The sequence below is a fragment of the Crinia signifera genome, chromosome 12, assembly GCF_055691185.1.
Source record: "Crinia signifera chromosome 12, ASM5569118v1, whole genome shotgun sequence".
Lineage (NCBI taxonomy): Eukaryota > Metazoa > Chordata > Amphibia > Anura > Myobatrachidae > Crinia > Crinia signifera.
Window position 1 is genome coordinate 77,764,417 of NC_139228.1, and position 25,914 is coordinate 77,790,330.

The following is a 25,914-nucleotide window of genomic DNA, read 5'->3' on the forward strand; positions in this document are numbered from 1 at the left end:
CATTTTTTTGGACACTAGGAGGCTTCAAATATGACTAGCAAATTCTCAAATTTTCAAGAAAATTTCAAACACTGATTTTTTTAGGGACCAGTTCAGTTCTGATGTGACTTTGAGGGACTTGTATGTGAGACACCCCCATAAATGATGCCATTTCAAAAACTGCACCCCTCACAGTATTCAAAACAGCATTTTGGAAGTTTGTTAACCCTTTAGGTGTTTCACAGGAATTAAAACAAAGTGTAGGTGAAATTTCAAAATTTCATTTTTTTTTCGGATTTTCAATTTTAATACATTTTTCTAAGGAACACAGTAGATTTTACTAGAGAAATGTGACTAAAAATTGATTCCCCCAATTCTTTGGTTTTCATAATTATCCTATATGTGGCCCTAGTGTGCACGGTGACCAAACCACCGGCTTCATAATAGAAGGAGCACCTACTTGATTTTGGAGCCTCCTTTTTATGAGATTATTTTTTAGGCACCATGTAGGTTTCTAGGCACCATAAGATGCTAAAAGTTAGGAACCCCCCCACAAGTGACCCCATTTTGCAAACTACACCCCTCAGGGAATTCATCTAGGGGTATAGTGTACATTTCAAACCCCCAGGGGTTTCACCAATTGTGGTACAACTGGGCAGTGAAAATGAAAAAAAAAATTTTTTCATTTTCACAGCTCAGTTGTATCAAAATTGGTGAAACCCCGGGGGGTTTGAAATGTACTCTATACCCCTAGATGAATTCCCTGAGGGGTGTAGTTTGCAAAATGGGGTCACTTGTGGGGGGGTTCCACTGTATGGGTGTTTCGGGGGTCATTCAACCAGAATCTGTGCTGCAAAATCCAAAAATCACTCCTTCCCTTCTGAGTCCTGCCATGCACCCAACTGGTATTTTTTGGTCACATGTGAGGCATTGCCGTACCCGGGAGAAATTGGGGCACAGATTTTGGGGTGCTTTGTCTCCTTCATTCCTTGTGAAAATGAAAAATTTTGAGCCAGATCTGCATTTTTGTGTAAAAAAATTTAATTTTTTACACAAAAATGCAGTTCTGGCTCAAAATTTTTAATTTTCACAAGGAATGAAGGAGACAAAGCACCCCAAAATCTGTGCCCCAATTTCTCCCGGGTACGGCAATGCCTCACATGTGACCAAAAAATACCAGTTGGGTGCATGGCAGGACTCAGAAGGGAAGGAGTGATTTTTGGTGGTGGAATGAATGGCGGGTGCTATGTCGCATTAGCAAGACCCCCGAAGCACCAATACAGTGGAACCCCCCCACAAGTGACCCCATTTTGGTCACCAGCTTTGGGAGGGGGGCTGGCGCTGCGGCTGGCGGGGGGGTGGGAGGGGTGCTGGCGCTGCGGCAGCCGGGTGGGTGGGAGGGAGGGGGGCTGCCGGGTGGGAGGGGGGGGGGCTGGCGATCGTTGGTGATCGGTGCGGTATACGCACACACACACACACACACACACACACACACACACACACACACACACACATATATATATATATATATATATATATATATATATATATATATATATGTGTGTGTGTATATATATATATATATATATATATATATATACATATATATACATATATATATATATATATATATATATATATATATATATATATGTGTGTGTATATATATATATATATATATATATATATACACATTTGCACATTATTTTTTATTTTATTTTATTTTTAACTTTTCCAGCAGCAGCATGATGCTGCTGCTGCTGCTGCTGCTGCTGCGGGGGGGAGGGGGGAGGAGGGGAGCGCAGCGTGCGCTCCGGACGTAGCGGTGGAGCCGGGGGAGCTGCTGCTGCTGCCGGGTGAGTGCCCGGCGGGTGGGAGGGGGGTGCTGCCGCTCGGTGGTGATCGGTGCTGCACCGATCACCACCGTTTTCTGTGTTACCGAGCGGCTTAGCCGCCGGTAACACAGGAAACGCTGTGATTGACTGTTCAGATTTGAACAGCCAATCACAGCGATCGCCGACCGGGGGGGGCACCCCTGCCCCCCCTGGGCGGCGAGGGGGGATGTCTGCTGTCAGGGACAGCAGACATCTCCAAACTGTCACCGCGTCTATAGACGCGGTGACAGTTTAAAGCCATGACGTATATATACGTCAACGGTCGGGAAGTACTTCCCGACCATGACGTATATATACGTCAAATGTCGTGAAGGGGTTAATATATCTGCGCCACTGTTACTAAGATAGAAGTTCTGTTTCAGGTGGGATGTTGCTATGGGCAACCAATCAGATAGATAAGAAGTAGAATCTAATTGGTTGCCCATAGCATCATCCTGTGTGAAATACAACTCCCATTTTAGTAATTGTCCCCTTACATTTTTTTTTATGCAGTGACGGCAATTCATGTGCCTTAAGGATTGTGGGAGATATGTACAGTAGGAACCCTTTGCGAGTGAAGGTGGAGAGATTGCCCAATCATTAGGTTTTATAGAATGTGCCAGAGAAATTATAGCTAGAAGGTGTTAATCCGTAATTTCACCAATTTGTCTGAACAGGTTCCGCCCACCTTCCAGTGTTCAGGAGCAAATGGTTGCATAGGCGAATCTAGGGGGTGGTCCGGGGGTGCACCTCTTTGTTGTTGAGGGATGGGGCTTTCCAACGAGCCCAGCCCCGTGTCTCTAGCCCCCTGGGAACCGGAGATACTGCCAGGCAAAGCTGGAACGTTTTCCCTTTAGGATAACATGGGACCCGCTAATTCCGACCCCCACCCAGTTCAACAGCTGCCAGTTCCCCCTTCCGCATCACTGAAGCTCGAGGTTGATCTCAGTCGAACCCAAATCGCTGGGCCTTCAATCTGATACCAGGCTGGATCCATATCGGTTCATTGGTTCCAGGGATATTGAGGTTAAACCGTTTTTTTTTTTTTTTTTTTTTCATTTCTTTAATGTAATTTCATGACTGTTTATGTTCTTTGAGGGCAGATTTCTCTGGAACCAAACTGCCCAGTTTCACGGGACCAAAATCATTCGAAGCCAACTCAAAAGTTCTTCAATATGATACTGGTCTCATGTAAATGGGCAGTTGGTTCCAAAGATATAGCTGGTTGGTTAAAGGGGGGTAGGGAGAGGGGAGTGGTTGTCTCTCCCCCTCACACCAGAAAAGGCAGGGACTAGGCTGGTGTATAAGGGGTCAGCCTGGGAATGTCCCTGCATGATCCTGGGACCATATTTCCAGGTAAATCCCTGCATTTTCTGTTGTGAAAGGGGTATTTCAAACAGCCGTGACCTGCAGTGCTCTGAATACAGCCGGGCAGCCCCCTGCTCTCTGCCCAGCTGTCAATGACTGTCACCCCTGCAGCTTCCGCTCCAATTCTTCTCCCCGCTTTCACCTCAGCCCACCCCCCCTTTAATCATGTGGTGCCGGCGCCCGACGTGCTCCCCCGACGTCACGCACAACAACAGCGTGCAAAATATTTCAAATGTCCACTCGGCTAGAGGGGACACCAGGAGGGGAGTGGGAGCGTGCTCTGCGCTGCGCTCTGCTCCTCTCCCTATAGAAGCAGCTGCACCGCTCTCCATCGCTCCCTGCAGCAGCAGCGAAGGCTCATATAAAAATTTACAGTAAGTGGCACTTATGGGGGCATTGCTTAAGGGACGCTACAAGTGGCGGTATGTGGGGGCATTACGCATAATGTATGGCTTAATGTGTAAGGGGCATTACGGTGTGCAGCATCATGTGTAAGGGGCATTACGGTGTGCAGCATCATGTGTAAGGGGCATTATATGTGTGCAGCATGATGTGCAATGGGTACTATGGTGCACGGCATCATGTGTAATGGGTACTATGGTGTGCGGCATCATGTGTAATGGGTACTATGGTGTGCGGCATCATGTGTAATGGGTACTATGGTGCGCAGCATCATGTGTAATGGGTTCTATGGTGCCATCAAGCAAGAAACCCCTAGCAATGAGCACGTAGGTAAGCAGCACTTATGTGGCAAATATGTAATGGGCATTACGGTTTGTTATATAGTATGTAATGGGCATCATGATGTGTGGCACAATGTGTAATGGGCATTCTGGTGTGTGGCCTTATGTGTAATTCGCATTACTGCGTGTGGCTTTATGTGTAATGGGTATTACGGAGTTTGCTAAAATGTGTAATGGGCATTACTGTGTATGGTCTAAAGTGTAATACCACACCCCTTTTTGTGATGCCACGTCTCCTTCTCATGAGAACACGCCCCTTTTTACAGCGCGACTACGCCGCGCATAGGTCCCTCTTTTAATATAGCTAGATCTGGGACCACAAATTACTAGATTCGCCTATTAATGGTTGGTCATCATTTCAGCTGGAAACACACCTATAGATTTATCAGTTCATCCGAGAATGCATTAGCAGATACTCATATTTCAACCAGCCAGATCCGGCAGATCATTTTATAGCGTACACCTTGCGTTAGCAACGATAACTGATTTATACATTAAGCATATATTAACTTAACTGAATAAAAGCAACACAAATGATTGTTTTACAGCATTTATAGGCACAGGTATCATTTATATATAATATTTGGGGATGCAGTTAAAATCCCGGCGGTCGGGATCCCGGCGTTCAGAATCCCGACGCCGGAATTCCGACCGCCGAAATGCCAACACATTCTCCCTCCTGGGGTGTCCACGACACCCCTGGAGGGAGAATAAATTAGTGTGCCGAGCGTAGCAAGGCACCGGGCCCGCTGCGTGGCGAGCGCAGCGAGCCCGCAAGGGGGGGCGATCCACGTCCCCCCCTTGTCGGCATTTCAGCTGTCGGGATTCCGGCGTCGGGATTCTGAACGCCGGGATCCCGACCGCCGAGATTCAATACTGAATCCAATATTTGTACATGTATTTATTTATTAACAGTTTCATGAAGTGTTTTTTTAATACTGCAATAACGCTTTAATACGGAATCATTTTCCTTTTCTCTTTTACATGTATATATGCAATATTCTAGTATGCGCCAATTACAATAGTAAACTATGAAGTTTGCAGGATTATGTAAATGGGAAGCCGTGTTATGTTTCATATTCCTAATTTGACTCATGATTTGATTCTAACTCCAAATCAATCTCTCAATGACTATGAATACTTACTGCACTGATAAAGGTTGTTAATTTTAGCAACATCCAAGACACTCAGTCCAAACCTTTGTCCAATGGGCACAGTTGGGTCAGGTATTGGCACAATAGTGGGTTCGTTAGAGGTGTTAGAGAAGGAATACCTGTCACAGACAAAAGACATGGCAATATGCAGTGGTACACAATCCAGAAATAGACATTATATAGTGAACATCAATGTGCAGTCTAGATTAGTTTTGGACTGGGGCATGAAGACACTACTAAATCTCTTATCCATGCACTAATTATATCCCTAATTGATTATTGCAATAGTCTCCTAACTGGACTTCCCAAGAACAGACTCTCACCACTGCAATCCATTCTAAATGCTGCTGCTAGGCTGATCTTCCTTGCAAGACGCTCATCGTCTGCTGATCCGCTCTGCCAGTCCCTCCACTGGTTACCTGTATCTTACCGTGTGCAATATAAGACCCTTCTACTTACATATAAAGCTATTAACCATACTGCACCAGCATATATCTCTGCACTTAACACAAAATATCTCCCATCTCGACCACTCCGCTCTGCACAAGATTTGCGTCTCTCATCTGAATGGATCACTAGCTCCCATTCACTATTACAGGACTGTCATTGTGCTGCTTCCACCCTATGGAATGCCCTTCCACGCACAATAAGACTCTCCGCTAGCCTCCAAACTTTCAAGCGTTCCCTGAAAACTCACCTCTGCCGGCAAGAATATCATATTTAAGTTCTACACGCATAACCCTCCGAGGCACTTATGTATTATATAGCTTCCCTTCTGGACTTGGTGGGACTGCTATGCTATTACTGGTGCCTGTCCTTGTGTTTCCCTCCTATATCCCTATAGATTGTAAGCTTGCAGCAGGGCCCTCCTACCTCCAAGTCTGTCTGTTGTTACCCAGTTTGTTTTATCACTGTCTACTATTGTAAAGCGCAACGGAATCTGCTGCGCTATATAAGTAACTGTAAATGAATAAATAATAATGAAGGGCCCATGTTTAGTGGTGTGCATGGTCTCTCGAGGGGGCATGGTCAGCTAGGGCCGGCACTAGCCGCTCAGCAGAGGATGCAAAGCAGGGAGGCACCGGGCAGTATAGGCACTTTCTCTGCTCTACATCCCCTGCTGCCCTCTGTGGCTGCCGCCTGTCACTGCGCCTGTCACACCGCATTACAAGTAGCATAGCTGGCAGCAAGAAGCTCCGTCCTGGCTCCCAACCCCCTGTGACTGCACTGCAGCATGGCCTGAAAAGGGTGTGGAGCTACATGATGCAGGGGCAGTGTGGAGGGGGCGGGGCTACATGGAGTGGGGCTGATGGAAGAAAGATGGAGAGGATGACCTGCCAGACACATTTTAAAGTAATTAGAGTGTGTGAGAGAGTAATACGGTCAGCAACTGGTGTGGGCGCTATGCAGCGCTACTACAGTCAGCAACTGGTGTGGGCGCTATGCAGCGCTACTACAGTCAGCAACTGGTGTGGGCGTTACGTATAAGCGGCTCTACTACAGTCAGCAACTGGTGTGGGCGTTATGTATAAGCGGCTCTACTACAGTCAGCAACTGGTGTGGGCGTTACGTATAAGCAGCGCTACTACTGTTGGCAACTGGTGTGAGCATTATGTATAAGCAGCGCTACTACTGTTGGCAACTGGTGTGGGCGTTACGTATAAGCAGCGCTACTACTGTTGGCATCTGGTGTGAGCATTATGTATAAGCAGCGCTACTACTGTTGGCAACTGGTGTGGGCGTTACGTATAAGCAGCGCTACTACTGTTGGCAACTGGTGTAGGCGTTACTTATAAGCAGTGCTACTACTGTTGGCAACTGGTGTGGGCGTTATGTATAAGCAGCGCTAGATTAGATTAGATTAGATACAACTTTATTGTCATTATCCTAATTTAGGACAACAAAATTCAATTTAGCATCTATCCGTATACAGCCATATTATAAAAAACCAGAAGTCCATACAATTTATACAATGAATACTAAAAACCCAACAGCCCCCCACCCAAGCTACATTCTCTATTTAATTTAACAATAGCCCTTGGGAAAAAGCTATTCTTCATCCTAGACGTCCTATTCCGTAGGCACCTAAACCGCCTACCTGACGGTAGTAGTTCAAATAATCCGTTTGCTGGATGGGTTAAGTCTTTTAAAATGTTGTGTGCTCTACGTAAGCAGCGTTTACTCTGAATCTCCTCAACAGACGGGAGTGTAGTGCTAATTATACGTTGGGCCGATTTAATCACCCTCTGTATAAGTTTCTTTTCTGCAGTGGTACGATTTCCATACCAAACAGAAATGCAGCTGGTCAATATGCTCTCAACTGCACATCGGTAGAAATTTAACAATATACGATGTGACAGTTGATGTTTTTTCAACATTCTAAGGAAAAAAAGGCGTTGATGAGCCTTTTTCACCAAGCACTTAATAAGCAGCGCTACTACTGTCGGCAACTGGTGCGTATGTCATGCAGCACTACTACTGTCGACAACTGGTGTGGGAGTTGCGCAGCGCTAATAATGTCAGCACTGTGTAAGGGGCACTACTGTTGGCATTATGTATAATAGGCACTATGGGGGGGCATTTTGTAAGAGGCAATACTGGGGCATTGTGTAAGGGGCACTACTGGGGGAATGTGTATTTGGGGCATTACACACATCATAAGGGCCCTTATTCTGATCTGTGCGGAAATTCCCGCATTCTTACGGAGCGGTCCGCACGCCACGGTGTTTTTCCGCATGCGGCCATCGTCCGTAGAAACGCCCACGTGTCCTCCGCATTCGGACGGACTCACTCTTTAAGAACAGGGCGTGTTTACGGACGACATACAAATCATGCGTGTGCGGGAGAAACACTCCGATTCGGCACGGTATTACAGAGTATTACAGAGTATGCTCGGGAATACCGCATCCGAACGGGAGCCAAGCGGTGCTACCGCACGTAAGCGGAGGATTTCCGCCAAACAACCCACTATGAAGTATCTTCTGCAATACATCACATGACCCACTTATTCAATTACCTACCCTCATAAAAAACAGCTTATTTGTAATTGGAATCAATTAGATTCCAATATATCCTTACAAGCATGCCTAACACATGCATTGCACACATTAACCCTTACAGCAATTGAAGTGCAATGGTTTCAATTAAAGCACTGACAAGCGTCCTATTAGTGAGTAATGAGTAAAGGAGTAGATTCTATTGGGTTCAGGTGTTAATGGTTGTAGTCATTAGGCGTACGTTCGCCTACCGCATGAACGAGTGGTGTCCGCAAAGCAATAGTACACTTGTGGACACCGCACATTTCTGCCCTTTTTTCATCGCGTGCATTCGGAGTGGTTTCCGAATGTACGCCCCCCAACATAAGTGTACTCCCCCGTGTCCGCCCATGTTTCCGCCCCGTTTTGCCCACTTTGAAACTACGCCCATGTGTCATTCCGCATGACGCCCATAATACGCCCCTATTTCCCGACTGATAGCGGTGAACAGTTTTGGACGGGATTTGGCCGAACTGGTACCGAGTCAAGGCGTGGCACATGCGCGTAGCGTTCTCCACGCATGCGCAGACGTCATAAAGACGCGATCCGTAAGTACGCGGTAAAGTCCGCATCAATCAGAATAAGGGCCAATGTGTGGCCTAATGTCATATGGACCTTATGGTGTGCAGCATATTGTATAAGGGGTACTATGGTGTGTGGCATAATGGGCCTTATTTTGGTTCATTCTTTCTGCCAAAATCCTTCTTAGATGGACAAAACCATGTGCACTGCAGGGGGGGCAGATGTAACATGTGCAGAGAGAATTAGATTTGGGTGAGTAATTTTGTTTCTGTGCAGGGAAAATACTGACTGCTTTATTTTTACACTGCAATATAGATCTCACTTTGAAGTAAAACCCCACCCAAATCTAATTCTCTCTGCACATGTTACACCTGCCCCACCTGAAGTGCACATGGTTTTGCCCATCTAAGAAGGATTTTGTCAGAAAGAATAAACCAAAATAAGGCCCAATGTGTAATAGGCATTACTGTCAAACATAATATTCTAGTTACATTTTTAGCACATGGTATATGCTTGGTGCAAGCGGTCACGGTAAACTGCATGTTTGCCATCACGCTCGCACCTAGCAGTGTGGGCGGGGGCAGTGCTGGGGGCACAGCCCATGGTAATGGCCCAGTGACGCGAGTGTGGGGGATGGACAGCTGACATCAGCGGATGCCAGCTGCCCACCCGCTTCCCGCACAGGGCGCTCGCAGATCTGAGACACAACAGAGGTGTCTCAGATCTGCAAGCTCTGGGGAAATCATTCCATGGTCACCGATCATCGAATCATTTCTCCCCCCGACATTCACAGCTGTGGGGGGGGGGGTGTCGCCCGTTCAGGCAGGGGGTGGCATCAGGGGGACTCGCAAAGCTATGAAATCTGCAGAAAATGGTGACATCCAGCCCTCTCACCCCCCTCGCTGCTGCTCCAGGCATCACCCACCAAAAACTCCTGAGAACCACAAACCAGAAACGGGGACCCAGACTACAGTTGGCCATCCTACACCATCCCGGACACGGTACTACCAATTGAAGGAAAGCCACCTCTCTAAAGCACCTGCCCTGGCAACTAAGTGGACTACCTACAGCTTCAGATATTCCAGAAATTGGGAGGAACGCCACCCCCATTACCAACTTTGAGGAAGCACTGTAAAAGGATTCCACATTGTGTATTGTCTGGAGGTCATTTCCACACTCCAGCCCAAAACTGAACTGTGGACTCTCACCGGGGTGATGTTATAATAACTGGATGCAGCTTTTCCAATTTCCTACCTTACTTATAATTTTTTGAATTTTATGGTTTTATATGTATAATTACAATGTTTACCATTTACTGCTAACCCTCTTCTGTCATCAATTCAGCGCAATCTACACCCTGTATTTTCTGTGTCTCCTATGTTAGAATGTGTAGAGATGTTGCAATTTCGTATTATGGCCCTTATTCAGATCTGATCGCATTACAAATATTTGTTCTCAAAAGTAGGATCTGAAAACGACTATACACCCGGGGGGGGGGGGGGGGTGATGCGATCGGATCGAAACCCGCTCACGATGTGCATCGTGAGTGGGTTCCGTGGTCGGGGTCCTGCACTCCGCGTGATCGTGAGTGGGTTGGACGAGACACTGACGACCCACTCACTGCAGGTAGGATCTGAATAAAGACCGACCGACCCGTGGGGCCGCGCATCTGATCAGATCGGAACAGGACAGAAAAGGGCCCAATCAACATACAATCTGCATCCAATCGGTCGGAATTGGATCTATATTGATGGATCGGACCCTTGTCTTCCTGGTGTGTACCCTGCATAAGGCCTGCAGTCTCATTCCCTTATATTTTGTCTCTAGGATTTAAACTGTATCACTTATCGACATTATGTCGACTGTTAGAATTTAGTAATTATTACTTTATCATCTGTTTCAATTGAATTTATATCTGTATAGAAAACGTGTGAATCAGTGGGTTCTCTGAAAGATACATTGTCGCATTATAACATAATACGAAATTGTAACATCTCTACACATTCTAACATAGGACACAGTTTATTTAAATTGTTACCTCTGACAAGAGACAAACTGTGGCATATGAAGGAATTTCCAGCTATCTGTTACACCCCGATAAACAAAGCGATACCCAACAAAGACACGAGACAATTTACTTGCCAAATAATTGAATACATTGGAGTCAATGGGAGAAACCTGTTTATTATATTTACCTTACTCATAGGACAGGGCGTAGTCAGTGAGCCACCGTATTTTAAACGCACCCTATCCTTTCCCGATATTTCACTTAATGTTGTCTTGTGGGTTGTTATATTTCGCTTGTTTTTAAACATACTAATAAAGGTTACATTTTATTAGTGAGAGGCCATATAGGTACACCACGCAACAGACGCCCTTTTCTTTCTTTGCTTATGTGAAATATGCAGCCTTTCGAGTCAACCAGAATAAGGTCCAATGTGTAATAGGCGCACTGTTGGGTGTAATGGGCGCGCACTCTCCCTGTTTTGACTGCAGTGATGGGTCAGTCACCACTTCCCTTTCTGGCACACAGCACCATAGTGGCTAGTTACAGCACTGGAGGTGAATAGGATTGTGCTACTGTGTGGAGTCATTTGGAGTGGGAGTGTTATTCTGTGGCCATGCCCCTTCCTTGTGAGACCAAACGTCTTTTTTTCAGTGTGGGCTGTCCCTTTGTAAAGTATGAGAGCAGTGGCGTAATTAACTATTTTGCACCCCCCCCCGCCGCATGTTTTTTCGGCGCCCCCCCACCCCCGCACACACCTAACCTGCCCCCCCCCCCCCTTATTACCCGTACCTGCACCCGCGGTCTGCGTCTCGCCCATCTCTCTGCCGGGACCTGCCTGACCGGCACGGTCCCGGCCGGGTCCTGCAGCTACAATGAAAACTGACTCTTAGAAAATGGCTGCCCCCATACTGCAGACAGAAAACTAGTTGTCAGTTTTCATTGCAGCAGGAGCCGGCCGGGACCGTGACGGTCAGGCATGTCCCGGCAGAGAGCCGGGCGAGACGCAGACCGCGGGTAACTATAGCCCAGCAGCACCCGGCGGCGCCCCCAATTTCTCTGCGCCCCGCCACCGTGGGGGCTGCGGAGCTATAGTTACGCCACTGGATAAGAGGGCGAAATTTAACGTTTGCAGGAGGGCATGGAACACCCTAGCACCGGTCTTGTGGTCAGTTAACCACAGAGGTTTAGATACCCAATAGAGAGTTTATGGTCTGGGCCCCTTGATAAATATATATTGTTCATACTCCGGGTGGGGTATAGGGTTCCGACATAGTGCTCTGCAATATCAGAGAACATACTGTAAATAACATTGAAGTGCGCAGTCTGGAATCTGATCTCTATAAGAGGGAGTCGGACCCCAATGGGGATTTCCCCTGTACGCCGTGTGCCAGTCCAACTCTGACTCCAGCACCGTCGCCTGTCATTAAATAACACTACATTGAAAAAAGGCAAAGACTTACTGGTCGTAATGCATCACTGAGCTGTAATCGTACGGCAGACCCTGGTCATTTGTGTTCTGGATGGCAAAATTCATCACATGTTCTACAAGAGGAAGAGATCGATTGAGTGTAAAGACAATGCTTTCTCTAAGGGGCCCATTTATCAAGCAATATTTGCGGCTAAATCCCCGAAAACACACTTTGTCGGGGTTTAGCTGCAAATATTAAGTATCACCTAAATGTATTAAAGGGGACCGCAGTAGGAATCTCCGCATCCCCCATAGGTTTCTATGGGGGATGCGAAGCTGCCCGATGTATCAACATCGCACCCCTGGGCTATCGCCATTCTAATGGCGATAGCCCGTTGTAGCCTATGGCTACATATTGCACTGCCCGTGGGGCAGTCCGGTCAGCGGGGTCGCGGGGGGGGGGTCAGGGCATAACCGCGCATGCGCAGACCCCCCGGCTTCCGTGTCAGGGCTTCGCAGGGATGGTCTCCTTTCGGAGCCCTGTCCCTGCGTCCTGGCAGATGATACATTGGGGCGAAATGATCGCATTTTACAATGCGATCCTGGGCGGTAATATTCCGCCCAGATCGCATTGTAAATGCGATCAATGATAAATGGGGGCCTAAGTAACAAAACAGGGGCTTATTTCAGCCCCCTCTGGAGCGAATGGCTCAGGAAGTGTGAAACTTGCCTTTAGAACAGGGCTGAATGAGGCCCCATATTTGTGTTATTGTTTTGCATTTGTACCTGGTGAGATATACTGGTAATTGATGGTGACATAGTTATCACGGTCAATCCTTGTATGTTCATGGTAATATCCCAGGGCATGATCTAGCTCATGTTGTATGATTCCTCTTGACATGCAACCATCGGTATCTATGGCAACCATCTGACCACCCCCAATTCGTCCTACGTATGATGCACATCTGGAAGCAGAGATAGCGTTATGTCAGTATTCACAGCGCACTTGTTATGGCAAATAATAAACGTGAAGAACAATCATATAGAGCTACTTAAATTAAAGTAAACTGTTATCCGAATATTTCTATAGGGAGGGTTGTAGAATTAGCAAATCATCCATTAGGACGTACAGGATTATATAGATCAGAGCGCTAGGCTGTAAATTCGCTGCCGGGCCGATTATCGATTGACTGTGCTTGCGTATATAACACTAAGCAAGGCCAACTGCGGAAAAAATCCAGCATTATTTTTTTCATCGTTGCCATACGCAAGTTGATTGACAGAAGGCCGGTGTTTAGAGACGGTAACCAGGCCTTTTGTGGGCGTGTCAGGAAAGGTGCAGGTGTGCCCAGGTATTTTCAGGGAGGGCGTGTGATGTCAGCTATGGCCCCCGATCAGCCTGATTCTATTGCACCAGCCGAGTATGTCCTGACCTACGCACAGTCTGCACACAGCAGAGATATCATTTGAGGGTGAGTGACTTGCGAATGTATTTTGCGATGTGCGATATTTCTTCAGGGTGGGATTTCACTATGGCGGGTGGCGGATAACTGATTGCAGGGTTCTGCAAAGTACAGTAGCAGAGAAGCAGGCAGGTTTGAATAACCATACAAGCGGCGAAAGAAAAAAGAATTCCTACAAGGGGCACTCGAGGCTAACATATTTTGATTTGATCAGCATAGGTTCAATGTATTGTTTTTTAGTGTCCCAAGAAAATGTTAAAACTTAGCTTTTATTTATTCTGCTGTTGAGAACTGCGAAATATTAAAAGGTGTAAAAAAATGTGCATTAAAGTGATCAAAAATTAAAAATAGAGCTGTCCGTCTTCAATGTGTATTGGGTTTTTTCTGGTCAAGTGACTTAGGGGCTCTGTTAGCTGCACCGCAAGGAAAATAGGAATCAGTATTGAATGTATCCCTTTTTACTAGTATAGAGTTTCTCTATATTGATACTGTATATTGGGGACTCTTTATCATAATTGTTATTTTGTGTATTATGAGTCTCAAAGTATCAATTGCTTCACAGGTCTGCAATGTGCTGTGAAATAAATGGAGTTTATAGAAGCTCTTTCAGGTGGAATAAAAATGGAATTATTGTGTTTGTGGCTTATCAAGAGTAATTGCCACAGTACACTTATGTGTAGCAACTGACTGCTTTTAGGTTAAGGTCGCTCTATATCTTTATGCTAAATAGCCTGAGAGCTTCCCTACATTACAAGTTTAGGACATATATAATTTCAGACACGCCAGTACATAATTGTGATCTGTGCAGACATTTCATTAAATCTTCCTAACAGCGGGCCACGTGTTGTGCGCCCGGCAATTAGCACAATGTAGTCTGTATTGTGTTAGCGTCTGACAGACGCGGTGCCGCACCAGACAGCTTTTATTTACAGCTTAGTGCTGGTACACATATATACGGCGGACAAGCTCTGGCAGGGCGGGTCGGTCACATACAACTTGTGTGCCGCATCCCCCCTGCTATCTCCTAACGTACGTTTCGCAAACGCTTAATCATAGGTTTGAATAACCCCCATAGATTAGAATATTTTACCCGTATGATGAGACAATGTTGAGGAAATCATTCTCTGTTGTCCGAGGTATAAACCTCACACACGTCAATGTACTAAACTCCTGTATGGAATTGTTGAACAAACTGATATCACTCGGACCTGTGGACAAGTAAAATAACCCAGTCATTACACTACACTGAAGTATGAAGGTCATGGAGTAATATCATAAAACATAAGGAAGAAGAAACTCACTATACTCAGAGGGTAAGGTGTACGGCACAGGGACAGTCCCATCTGCAGATTTGGGCCACGGGCATGTTGAACAGGTGATGGCTCTGCGTCCAATATTGATTAGGATGTCACCTCCCATTATCGGCAACGTACTCTCTGCATTAATCATAAGAGGGAAACATTCATAGGTTAGTGGAATGCTTTAGGGGTTGATGTACCAAGCAGCGAGAGTGGAGAAGTGGAACACTGGAGAAGTTGTCCATAGCAACTAATCAGCTACTAACTGTCATTGTAAAGAATGTACTTGATGATTCTCCTAAGCTGGGTGATTGCTATGGATCTTATTTTTTTTTTCATCTGCGCATGCGTATCTTTCTCAATGCGCATGTGCGGCAACCTCACACCGCTCACGGACGGGTCTCTCCGTGCGAAAAAACCTGTCCGCAAGAGCAAGGTCATTGTGGGCGTTTTTATGGGAGCGGCCGGAATAATGAGGAAAACTGGGAGTAAACATGGGCGTACACGGGGTTGTGCACACAAAATGCACGTTGCCACAACTGCCTCAATCAGTGAACGCACCGTGCATTTTGGCCCAAAAACAGGCAGACGCCAAAGATAGCTCCAGACCACCCCTAGAGATACCGCATGAGAGCGGACGCCTGGGTCTGCTAATTAACGCTGATTACTACACCTGAATGTAATAAGCAATGCTGCAGCCTATTAAGTGAAAACCATGATTTCACTACCTGCAAGCCACACACAGCCCTCAAACACATTGGAACCTTATCTTTCTACACTTCTCTACATGTAAAGGTTGGTTTCATTTTAGGTAAGATTCATTCTAAGACCTGGTTATATATGTCAAGGTAGTTATTTTATAACCATCTACACTCATTCAGAAAGTGTTTTTCTATACTTTAAAAAGCAGGACACTCAATTAACAGAGGTCGACATGTGTCAACTTTTTCACTGTAACACAAACATACCAGTTTTTTATTATGAAAAAGACACATAAACCACGTCTAAGTGCAACTATGATGTTTTTGGACTCAATTTCTACTTGCAATGGTGGAGCAATGTCCTAAGGCCATGGCCACTATTTTGCACACAATCTGTATATTTTTTTCCCAAGAACATACATTATGCACTTTCATATCTGCTATGAACTTTATGTAGCACACTCTGTATGTAAGATGCCACCAAGCACATTATTGCAATCACATATATCTAACAAAGGATCCCAACATCTGCCTATCACACTCTAAAGTCTTATTTTGAACAATATTAGAACATGTTTGCATGTGGCGTACGCTCAGATATACGGAAGGTGTCGGTGGGAAAACGGACGAGATCCATCCGTGCACTTTGGCGTACGCTCTGATGTATGCCAGATATCGGTGGCTAAGAGGGAGATCTGTCCGTGCACTTTGGCGTACGCTCTGATGTACACCAGGTATAGGTGGCTAAGAGGGAGATCTGTCCGTGCACTGTGGCATACGCTCTGATGTACACCAGGTATAGGTGGCTAAGAGGGAGATCTGTCCGTGCACTGTGGCGTACGCTCTGATGTACACCAGGTATAGGTGGCTAAGAGGGAGATCTGTCCGTGCACTGTGGCGTATGCTCTGATGTACGCCAGGTATAGGTGGCTAAGAGGGAGATCTGTCCGTGCACTGTGGCATACGCTCTGATGTACACCAGGTATAGGTGGCTAAGAGGGAGATCTGTCCGTGCACTGTGGCGTATGCTCTGATGTACGCCAGGTATTGGTGGCTAAGAGGGAGATCTGTCCGTGCACGGTGGCGTATGCTCTGATGTACGCCAGGTATCGGTGGCTAAGAGGGAGATCTGTCCGTGCACTTTGGCGTACGCTCTGATGTACACCAGGTATAGGTGGCTAAGAGGGAGATCTGTCCGTGCACTGTGGCGTATGCTCTGATGTACGCCAGGTATAGGTGGCTAAGAGGGAGATCTGTCCGTGCACTGTGGCGTATGCTCTGATGTACGCCAGGTATCGGTGGCTAAGAGGGAGATCTGTCCGTGCACTGTGGCATACGCTCTGATGTACACCAGGTATAGGTGGCTAAGAGGGAGATCTGTCCGTGCACGGTGGCGTACGCTCTGATGTACACCAGGTATAGGTGGCTAAGAGGGAGATCTGTCCGTGCACTTTGGCGTACGCTCTGATGTATGCCAGATATCGGTGGCTAAGAGGGAGATCTGTCCGTGCACTTTGGCGTACGCTCTGATGTACACCAGGTATAGGTGGCTAAGAGGGAGATCTGTCCGTGCACTGTGGCGTATGCTCTGATGTACGCCAGGTATTGGTGGCTAAGAGGGAGATCTGTCCGTGCACGGTGGCGTACGCTCTGATGTACACCAGGTATAGGTGGCTAAGAGGGAGATCCGTCCGTGCACGGTGGCATACGCTCTGATGTACACCAGGTATCGGTGGCTAAGAGGGAGATCCGTCCGTGCACTGTGGCGTACGCTCTGATGTACACCAGGTATAGGTGGCTAAGAGGGAGATCTGTCCGTGCACTGTGGCGTACGCTCTGATGTACACCAGGTATAGGTGGCTAAGAGGGAGATCTGTCCGTGCACTGTGGCGTATGCTCTGATGTACACCAGGTATCGGTGGCTAAGAGGGAGATCCGTCCGTGCACTGTGGCATACGCTCTGATGTACGCCAGGTATCGGTGGCTAAGAGGGAGATCCGTCCGTGCACTGTGGCGTATGCTCTGATGTACGCCAGGTATCGGTGGCTAAGAGGGAGATCCGTCCGTGCACTGTGGCATACGCTCTGATGTACACCAGGTATTGGTGGCTAAGAGGGAGATCTGTCCGTGCACGGTGGCGTACGCTCTGATGTACGCCAGGTATAGGTGGCTAAGAGGGAGATCCGTCCGTGCACTGTGGCATACGCTCTGATGTACACCAGGTATAGGTGGCTAAGAGGGAGATCTGTCCGTGCACGGTGGCGTACGCTCTGATGTACACCAGGTATAGGTGGCTAAGAGGGAGATCTGTCCGTGCACTTTGGCGTACGCTCTGATGTATGCCAGATATCGGTGGCTAAGAGGGAGATCTGTCCGTGCACTTTGGCGTACGCTCTGATGTACACCAGGTATAGGTGGCTAAGAGGGAGATCCGTCCGTGCACTGTGGCGTACGCTCTGATGTACACCAGGTATTGGTGGCTAAGAGGGAGATCTGTCCGTGCACGGTGGCGTACGCTCTGATGTACGCCAGGTATAGGTGGCTAAGAGGGAGATCTGTCCGTGCACTGTGGCGTATGCTCTGATGTACGCCAGGTATCGGTGGCTAAGAGGGAGATCTGTCCGTGCACTGTGGCGTACGCTCTGATGTACGCCAGGTATCGGTGGCTAAGAGGGAGATCTGTCCGTGCACTGTGGCATACGCTCTGATGTACACCAGGTATAGGTGGCTAAGAGGGAGATCTGTCCGTGCACTGTGGCATACGCTCTGATGTACACCAGGTATAGGTGGCTAAGAGGGAGATCTGTCCGTGCACGGTGGCGTACGCTCTGATGTACACCAGGTATAGGTGGCTAAGAGGGAGATCTGTCCGTGCACTTTGGCGTACGCTCTGATGTATGCCAGATATCGGTGGCTAAGAGGGAGATCTGTCCGTGCACTTTGGCGTACGCTCTGATGTACACCAGGTATAGGTGGCTAAGAGGGAGATCTGTCCGTGCACGGTGGCGTACGCTCTGATGTACACCAGGTATAGGTGGCTAAGAGGGAGATCCGTCCGTGCACGGTGGCATACGCTCTGATGTACACCAGGTATCGGTGGCTAAGAGGGAGATCTGTCCGTGCACGGTGGCGTACGCTCTGATGTACACCAGGTATAGGTGGCTAAGAGGGAGATCTGTCCGTGCACTGTGGCGTATGCTCTGATGTACACCAGGTATAGGTGGCTAAGAGGGAGATCTGTCCGTGCACTGTGGCGTATGCTCTGATGTACGCCAGGTATCGGTGGCTAAGAGGGAGATCCGTCCGTGCACTGTGGCATACGCTCTGATGTACGCCAGGTATCGGTGGCTAAGAGGGAGATCCGTCCGTGCACTGTGGCGTATGCTCTGATGTACGCCAGGTATCGGTGGCTAAGAGAGAGATCTGTCCGTGCACGGTGGCGTACGCTCTGATGTACGCCAGGTATCGGTGGCTAAGAGGGAGATCTGTCCGTGCATGGTGGCGTACGCTCTGATGTACACCAGGTATAGGTGGCTAAGAGGGAGATCTGTCCGTGCACGGTGGCGTACGCTCTGATGTACGCCAGGTATCGGTGGCTAAGAGGGAGATCTGTCCGTGCACTGTGGCGTATGCTCTGATGTACGCCAGGTATCGGTGGCTAAGAGGAAGATCCGTCCGTGCACTGTGGCGTACGCTCTGATGTATGCCAGGTATCGGTGGCTAAGAGGGAGATCTGTCCGTGCACTGTGGCGTACGCTCTGATGTACGCCAGGTATCGGTGGCTAAGAGGGAGATCCGTCCGTGCACTGTGGCGTATGCTCTGATGTATGCCAGGTATCGGTGGCTAAGAGGGAGATCTGTCCGTGCACTGTGGCGTACGCTCTGATGTACGCCAGGTATCGGTGGCTAAGAGGGAGATCCGTCCGTGCACTGTGGCGTACGCTCTGATGTACGCCAGGTATAGGTGGCTAAGAGGGAGATCTGTCCGTGCACTGTGGCGTATGCTCTGATGTACGCCAGGTATCGGTGGCTAAGAGGGAGATCTGTCCGTGCACTGTGGCGTACGCTCTGATGTACGCCAGGTATCGGTGGCTAAGAGAGAGATCTGTCCGTGCACGGTGGCGTACGCTCAAGTGAACCCCACTCCCCATTGTCGGTGTCTGTGACCGTCCGTGTGCGGCTCTTCTGTGGGCAGACTTATGCTCACCGTGAGCGTACAGAAAACACACGGTGTGACGGACCGTACATACGTTTCACCGTATCAAACAGAAATAACCCCCTTAGTCTCAGTTGCAATTATTCGGATATAAGAAAAATATTGGAAATTAACTGTGAAATATTTCCTGCAATGTAAAGGCTGAAATGACAAAAATGTCTCCAGATTCCCAGCTGTGACCACGGCTCCTTTACATGGGAAATGGTCACTAGGTCCATCCGATACAGGTAGACATAGATTAGGTCGACCACTGATGGGCTACAGGGCTTAGGTCGACATCAGAAATAGGTCGACCTGGCTAAGGTTGGCAAGGTTAGAAGGTTGACACAAGCAATAGGTAGATTGACAGTCAAAAGGTCGACATGCGTTTCTCACTTCTTTTTTTGAGCCGACATGTGCCGACAGGCGGTATTTCATACCATACCATCTACTACCGCGTGGTGGGAAAATATAATAGTGCCCGAAGCATGGCGACTGTAGCAAGCCATGCGAGGGGATGGGGTACACTTAGCTGGTGCCAATACTCGGAACAAAAATTCCTGTCAACCTTTTGACTGTCGATCTTCCCATTGTTAACTTAATGCTGGTGTCGACCTTCCGACCCTGTCACCTTACCCAGGTTGACCTATTTCAGGTGTCCTAAGCCCTGTCGACCTTCGCTGAGTCGACCCAATGACCGCTTTATATTATGCTTTAGCATTTATAGCTGCAATATGTTTATACAGTACCTTTGTTGGCTTTAATAATGTTGCTGAAGACATAGGGGATTTCTGTAAATACAAGCACACACATAATGTGATTACAGGTATATATCAATTATCAGTACAGTCTGTTATTGTTCAGGATACTTTAGAAATCATGTGAAGGTTTCTTGATGTCTGTGTCTGAACTTTCATATGACCCCGTAAAGTTTTTATTACCATGACCTTTTTGAGCCCATGTACAGTTAGACATACTGCTATTACCTGTGTTTCCTTTCTGGGAATGTGGACCATAAATACGGACATGTTGGTGTCTGATATACATTGACATTTCCATCATACATACAAATGTTCCTGTATATTAGAAATGGACCTTTTGACAGACAGATACATTGTTCAATCTTTGTATATCCATATAATTAAATTGCACGTGAAATTACTATTGTAAATAAATAGAAGTACACTGTAAGTTATAAGGCTGTGCAATGATTGAGGGATCTATAGGCACCAAAAGGTGCACCTGGCATTCGAAACCCACAATAGCTCTAGATTGTCTACTGTTGGTCTTAAACTGGCCATACATTAGAAAGACCAGCATCCAATCACGATATCCCTTGAACTCCTCGGCAGCTCCTGGACCCAGATTTTGATGCAGGATGTGCCAATAATGTAACTACAACGTAACAGGTCTTGACAGACCCTATGCGCAGCACGTACGATCATGGGATCCATATCACTATCCGTGGGAACCGGACGTTTAGTGGGAGTACTAACAAAAACGCAGGTGTGTCCTAAAGAAATGCCCGGAGGGACGGAGAACAGCAGGCATGCCTAGGAAAGTAATAGGCAAGAAGAAAAGAAGGACTGTTATTCAGGGAGCGCACTTCGAACAAAAATATTTACATAAAATTTAACTTTTAATAGATCATATTTCTAAAAATCCAATTATATAATGTGATGGGAGGCCGCAGTGAATTTATAGGGGTTAAAATCACACATACAAACATATATACACACAGGTGGTGTTTTTGTGACAAAAATAGTAAGGAAAAAGTGATCCTAAAAAGATCTTTAATTGAAAATGTCAATTTTATTGGTTCAGCAGATCCTCATTGTATAGGAGAAAGGTTTATTGTCAAGAAATTGTCTTTATTGTATAATTACTTCTGACAATAAAATTCTTTTGTTTTACACCCAATATGTTTACTGTTTATTTCTGATAGTTTTATTTTACTACCCTCTGCTGGTCCGCTGAGGGATCCTAGGCACTTTTATATACAAGGCCCAGGGGTGGATATATGAATATCCCCTATGCTATGTTCGGGTACCAACAAATGGATACAGTCACCTGGATCAGGGACCGGGTGGTCTTAATAATTCTGGCACAATTGCCTCTATTATTATTACCTAATAGGTATTTTATAAACAAATCTAGAGAGCCCCGGCTGTATGTTATTTTAAATGCTTTGTCAGCAAGAGCGCCCTCTGCTGTTTATAAAGGGAACATAGCACTAGGGCCCTTATTCTGAATCGGACGGTACGGCCCGCGTGCGGCCGTACCGCCGATGTTTTTAGTCTGCACATGCGCAGAGGTCAATCTGCGCATGTGCAGCCCCATTCGCCGCAGACGTATTTCGTCCGCCGCAAAGGGGGCGTATAGGGGCGTGAGGGGCTTCATACCCTCATTTCCCTATGTATACGCCCCGCGTTTCATGGGCGTTCCCATGCAAACGCGGGGCGTATGCATGCTAATCAGGGTATGACGCCACTGATGGGGGCGGAAAGCTGACGTCGCCGGATGTCAGCTCTCAGCCCCCATACAAGCTATCACACGGACGATTGTCCGTGTGGTCTCAGCTTGCGGGAGCTGCTGTGGCGTGCGGCCCTGCCTTCGATGGTCGACGACCATCGAATGCAGGGGGCAGCTCCCACCATGGTGGAGGCGTACGCCCCACCATTTTTATGCGGATCGCTAGCCGTCCGTGTACGGACGGCCGTGGCGATCCGTCTCGTGGGCGGGAATTGGTTTGTGCGGCCGGAGCACCGTGTGCGGCTCCGGCCGCACCAACCAGAATAAGGGCCTAGGTTATTTCCCCAGGGCCGAATTCCTGAGGGGATGAGGTTTAAGAAAAGGCATTTATCAGAGGAAAGGGGAACAATGGAAATCTTGTGACAACAGCATGAAATGAAATCACAGAACTAGAAACAGGAGAAAGAGGGAAGAAGAAAATTACAACGGGTGCGTATAAGGCGAGTGTGGAGGACAATAAAGGGGAAAACGTACCATCGTCAACGCCATCCACGGCACTTGGGGAAGGCTGCAACAGAAATATTTTTGAAATAGTGTGAATTTCTTATTACCCGCACCATAGGAATAGTAGTAGTAATAATAATAATAATAATAATAATAATAATAATAATGTACGGTACTGATATACAGTGAGCAGGGTGCATGATTTGGAACACAAAAGTCATTGTACACAAATATACTATTAGTAACCTGCTCACATACAGTATTAAATATAGAGTCAAACAATGCCAGAGCTGTATAGAGAACAGTCAGCCAGTCATTCCCTGCCCCAGTGGTTACTATCTATAGTCCCTTCCGCTGGGGTACCCAGAGGAAACCCATGCAATCAGCCAGTCATTCCCTGCCCCAGTGATTACTATCTATAGTCCCTTCCCCTGGGGTACCCAGAGGAAACCCATGCAATCAGCCAGTCATTCCCTGCCCCAGTGGTTACTATCTATAGTCCCTTCCGCTGGGCTCCCCAGAGGAAACCCATGCAATCAGCCAGTCATTCCCTGCCCCAGTGATTACTATCTATAGTCCCTTCCCCTGGGGTACCCAGAGGAAACCCATGCAATCAGCCAGTCATTCCCTGCCCCAGTGGAGATTACTATCTATAGTCCCTTCCTCTCAGGTACCCAGAGGAAACCCATGCAATCAGCCAGTCATTCCCTGCCCCAGTGGAGATTACTATCTATAGTCCCTTCCGCTGGGGTACCCAGAGGAAACCCATGCAATCAGCCAGCCATTCCCTGCCCCAGTGGTTACTATCTATAGTCCCTTCCGCTGAGGTACCCAGAGGAAACCCATGCAATCAGCCAGTCATTCCCTGCCCCAGTGGTTACTATCTATAGTCCCTTCCGCTGGGGTACCCAGAGGAAACCCATGCAATCAGCCAGCCATTCCCTGCCCCAGTGGTTACTATCTATAGTCCCTTCCGCTGGGGTACCCAGAGGAAACCCATGCAATCAGCCAGTCATTCCCTGCCCCAGTGGTTACTATCTATAGTCCCTTCCCCTGGGGTACCCAGAGGAAACCCATGCAATTAGCCAGTCATTCCCTGCCCCAGTGGAGATTACTATCTATAGTCCCTTCCTCTCAGGTACCCAGAGGAAACCCATGCAATCAGCCAGTCATTCCCTGCCCCAGTGGAGATTACTATCTATAGTCCCTTCCTCTCAGGTACCCAGAGGAAACCCATGCAATCAGCCAGTCATTCTCTGCCCCAGTGGAGATTACGGTACTTATGTATTATCTGGGCTCCCATGTTAAATGCACCCCATTTTTTCATACCCCTACTATCCAACTACGCATGTAGTTGATTTTATATAGTGTGGTGAGCGCAGCGTGCCCCGCAAGGGGACGCGGTTTCATAAGAAAAACGGGAGCCCAGATATTACATAAGTACCGAGATTACTTTCTATTGTCCCTTCCGCTGGGGTACCCAGAGGAAACCCATGCAATCAGCCAGTCATTCCCTGCCCCAGTGATTACTATCTATAGTCCCTTCCCCTGGGGTACCCAGAGGAAACCCATGCAATCAGCCAGTCATTCCCTGCCCCAGTGGAGATTACTATCTATTGTCCCTTCCGCTGGGGTACCCAGAGGAAACCTATGCAATCAGCCAGTCATTCCCTGCCCCAGTGATTACTATCTATAATCCCTTCCACTGGGCTACCCAGAGGAAACCCATGCAATCAGCCAGTCATTCCCTGCCCCAGTGGAGATTACCATCTATAGTCCCTTCCGCAGGTTACTAACCGGTCAGGGCCAGTGTTCTCACTGGAGACACTGAACCTGACACCTCACCTAGCACACATCGCTTTCAGTCAGCTGAGAACCGCTATGTATATCTAATCTGATAATGATCGGCAATCTGAGAATGACCGGCAATCTGATAATGGGGGTTATTCTAGTTCACTCGCAAAGGCACAATCACTCTCTAATGGACAAAACCATATGCACTGCAGGTGGGGCAGATGTAACAAGTGTAGAGAGAGTCAGATTTGGGTGGGGTTTGAACTTCAAACTGATATCTATATTGCAGTGTAAAAACAAAGCAGCCAGTATTTACCCTGCACAGAAACATTGAAACACCCAAATGTAACTCTCTCTGCACATGTTACATCTGCCCCACCTGCAGTGCACATGGTTTTGTCCATTAGAGAGTGATTGTGCCTTTGCGAGTGAACTACATACGTCCCAACATTATCCATGCCAGGAGGGACACAGTGCTCTGCTTCTGCACTTCCCTCTTAATGTATGATTGCCACCATCTGTGTTAAGCAGGTTAATTGAGGCGAAAGGTGCTGCAACACAGGTGGTGGTAATCATATATCAAGAGGGAAGTCCAGGAACAGAGCATTTTGTCCCTCCTAGAGAGGGGCATGCTGGGAGGTATGGAACTAGAATAACCCCCAATGACCGGCAAACTGAGACCTACCAGCAATCTGAAAACATCATGGTATTCTTTCATTATAGTTTAACCCAGGGATGGGGAACCTTCAGCTCTCCAGCTGTTGTTGTCATTTTTATATAAAACATTTTTAATTGTAATATTTGTGATGAACTTATCTTTAATTACACATTGGCAAACTGTAAACTCCCACAGTAAATACAATTAAGTGTATACATTTGTGTCCAAAGCTGTATTTATAGAACATTTTCTTTAACGAAGCAACTTTTACTTGTAATGTAAAGCTATCCTCCGTATCTCACCTGTACAGGCATACTTGCTGCGGAAGCAATCAGGCCGACCAGGAAGAATACGTCCCACTGTCCGTCCATCTTGTACTGCAGTTACGGTATTTGTAGTCAACGTGATTGCTCCTATCTCTGCGTCTCTCTGTCTCTGCCTCTCACTGTCTCTGCCTCTCACTGTCTCTGCCAGGTGTGCCTTTATTCAGTAACAGAATATACAGTTAACCTTACCACTGTAATTCAAGGTTGCTTAATTTTAAGTTATTCTGGTTCACCTGCAAAAGCAAATCCTTTCTCAAATGGACAAAACCATGTGCACTGCAGGGGGGGCAGATGTAAAATGTGCAGAGAGAACTAGATTTGGGTGAGTTATTTTGTTTCTGTGCAGGGTAAATACTGGCTGCTTAATTTTTACACTGCAATATAGATCTCACTTTGAAGTAAAACCCCACCC

General features: G+C 47.2%; 1 protein-coding gene across 1 annotated transcript; it reads right to left on the minus strand.

The window, feature by feature from the left end:
• Positions 1 to 14,826: 14,826 nt before the first annotated feature.
• LOC146049557 (astacin-like metalloendopeptidase) lies at positions 14,827 to 25,625 on the minus strand. Its single transcript, XM_083166083.1, has 4 exons — positions 25,479 to 25,625; positions 22,755 to 22,788; positions 20,498 to 20,539; positions 14,827 to 14,990 (listed from the first exon to the last, which is right to left on the minus strand). Exons 1-4 carry the CDS (start codon positions 25,545 to 25,547, stop codon positions 14,827 to 14,829), a joined length of 309 nt encoding a protein of 102 aa, XP_083022209.1. The 5' UTR covers positions 25,548 to 25,625.
• Positions 25,626 to 25,914: the final 289 nt, after the last annotated feature.

Bases quoted from the DNA above. Each gene is read 5' to 3' on its own strand.
- LOC146049557 (XM_083166083.1), bottom strand. From the start codon at position 25,547: ATGGACGGACAGTGGGACGTATTCTTCCTGGTCGGCCTGATTGCTTCC. The intron at 20,540-22,754 runs GTACGTTTTCCC...TTGTATTTACAG, and splicing joins CGTGGATGGCGTTGACGATG to AAATCCCCTATGTCTTCAGC. The intron at 14,991-20,497 runs GTACTGTATAAA...TGATTAATGCAG, and splicing joins CATTATTAAAGCCAACAAAG to AGAGTACGTTGCCGATAATG.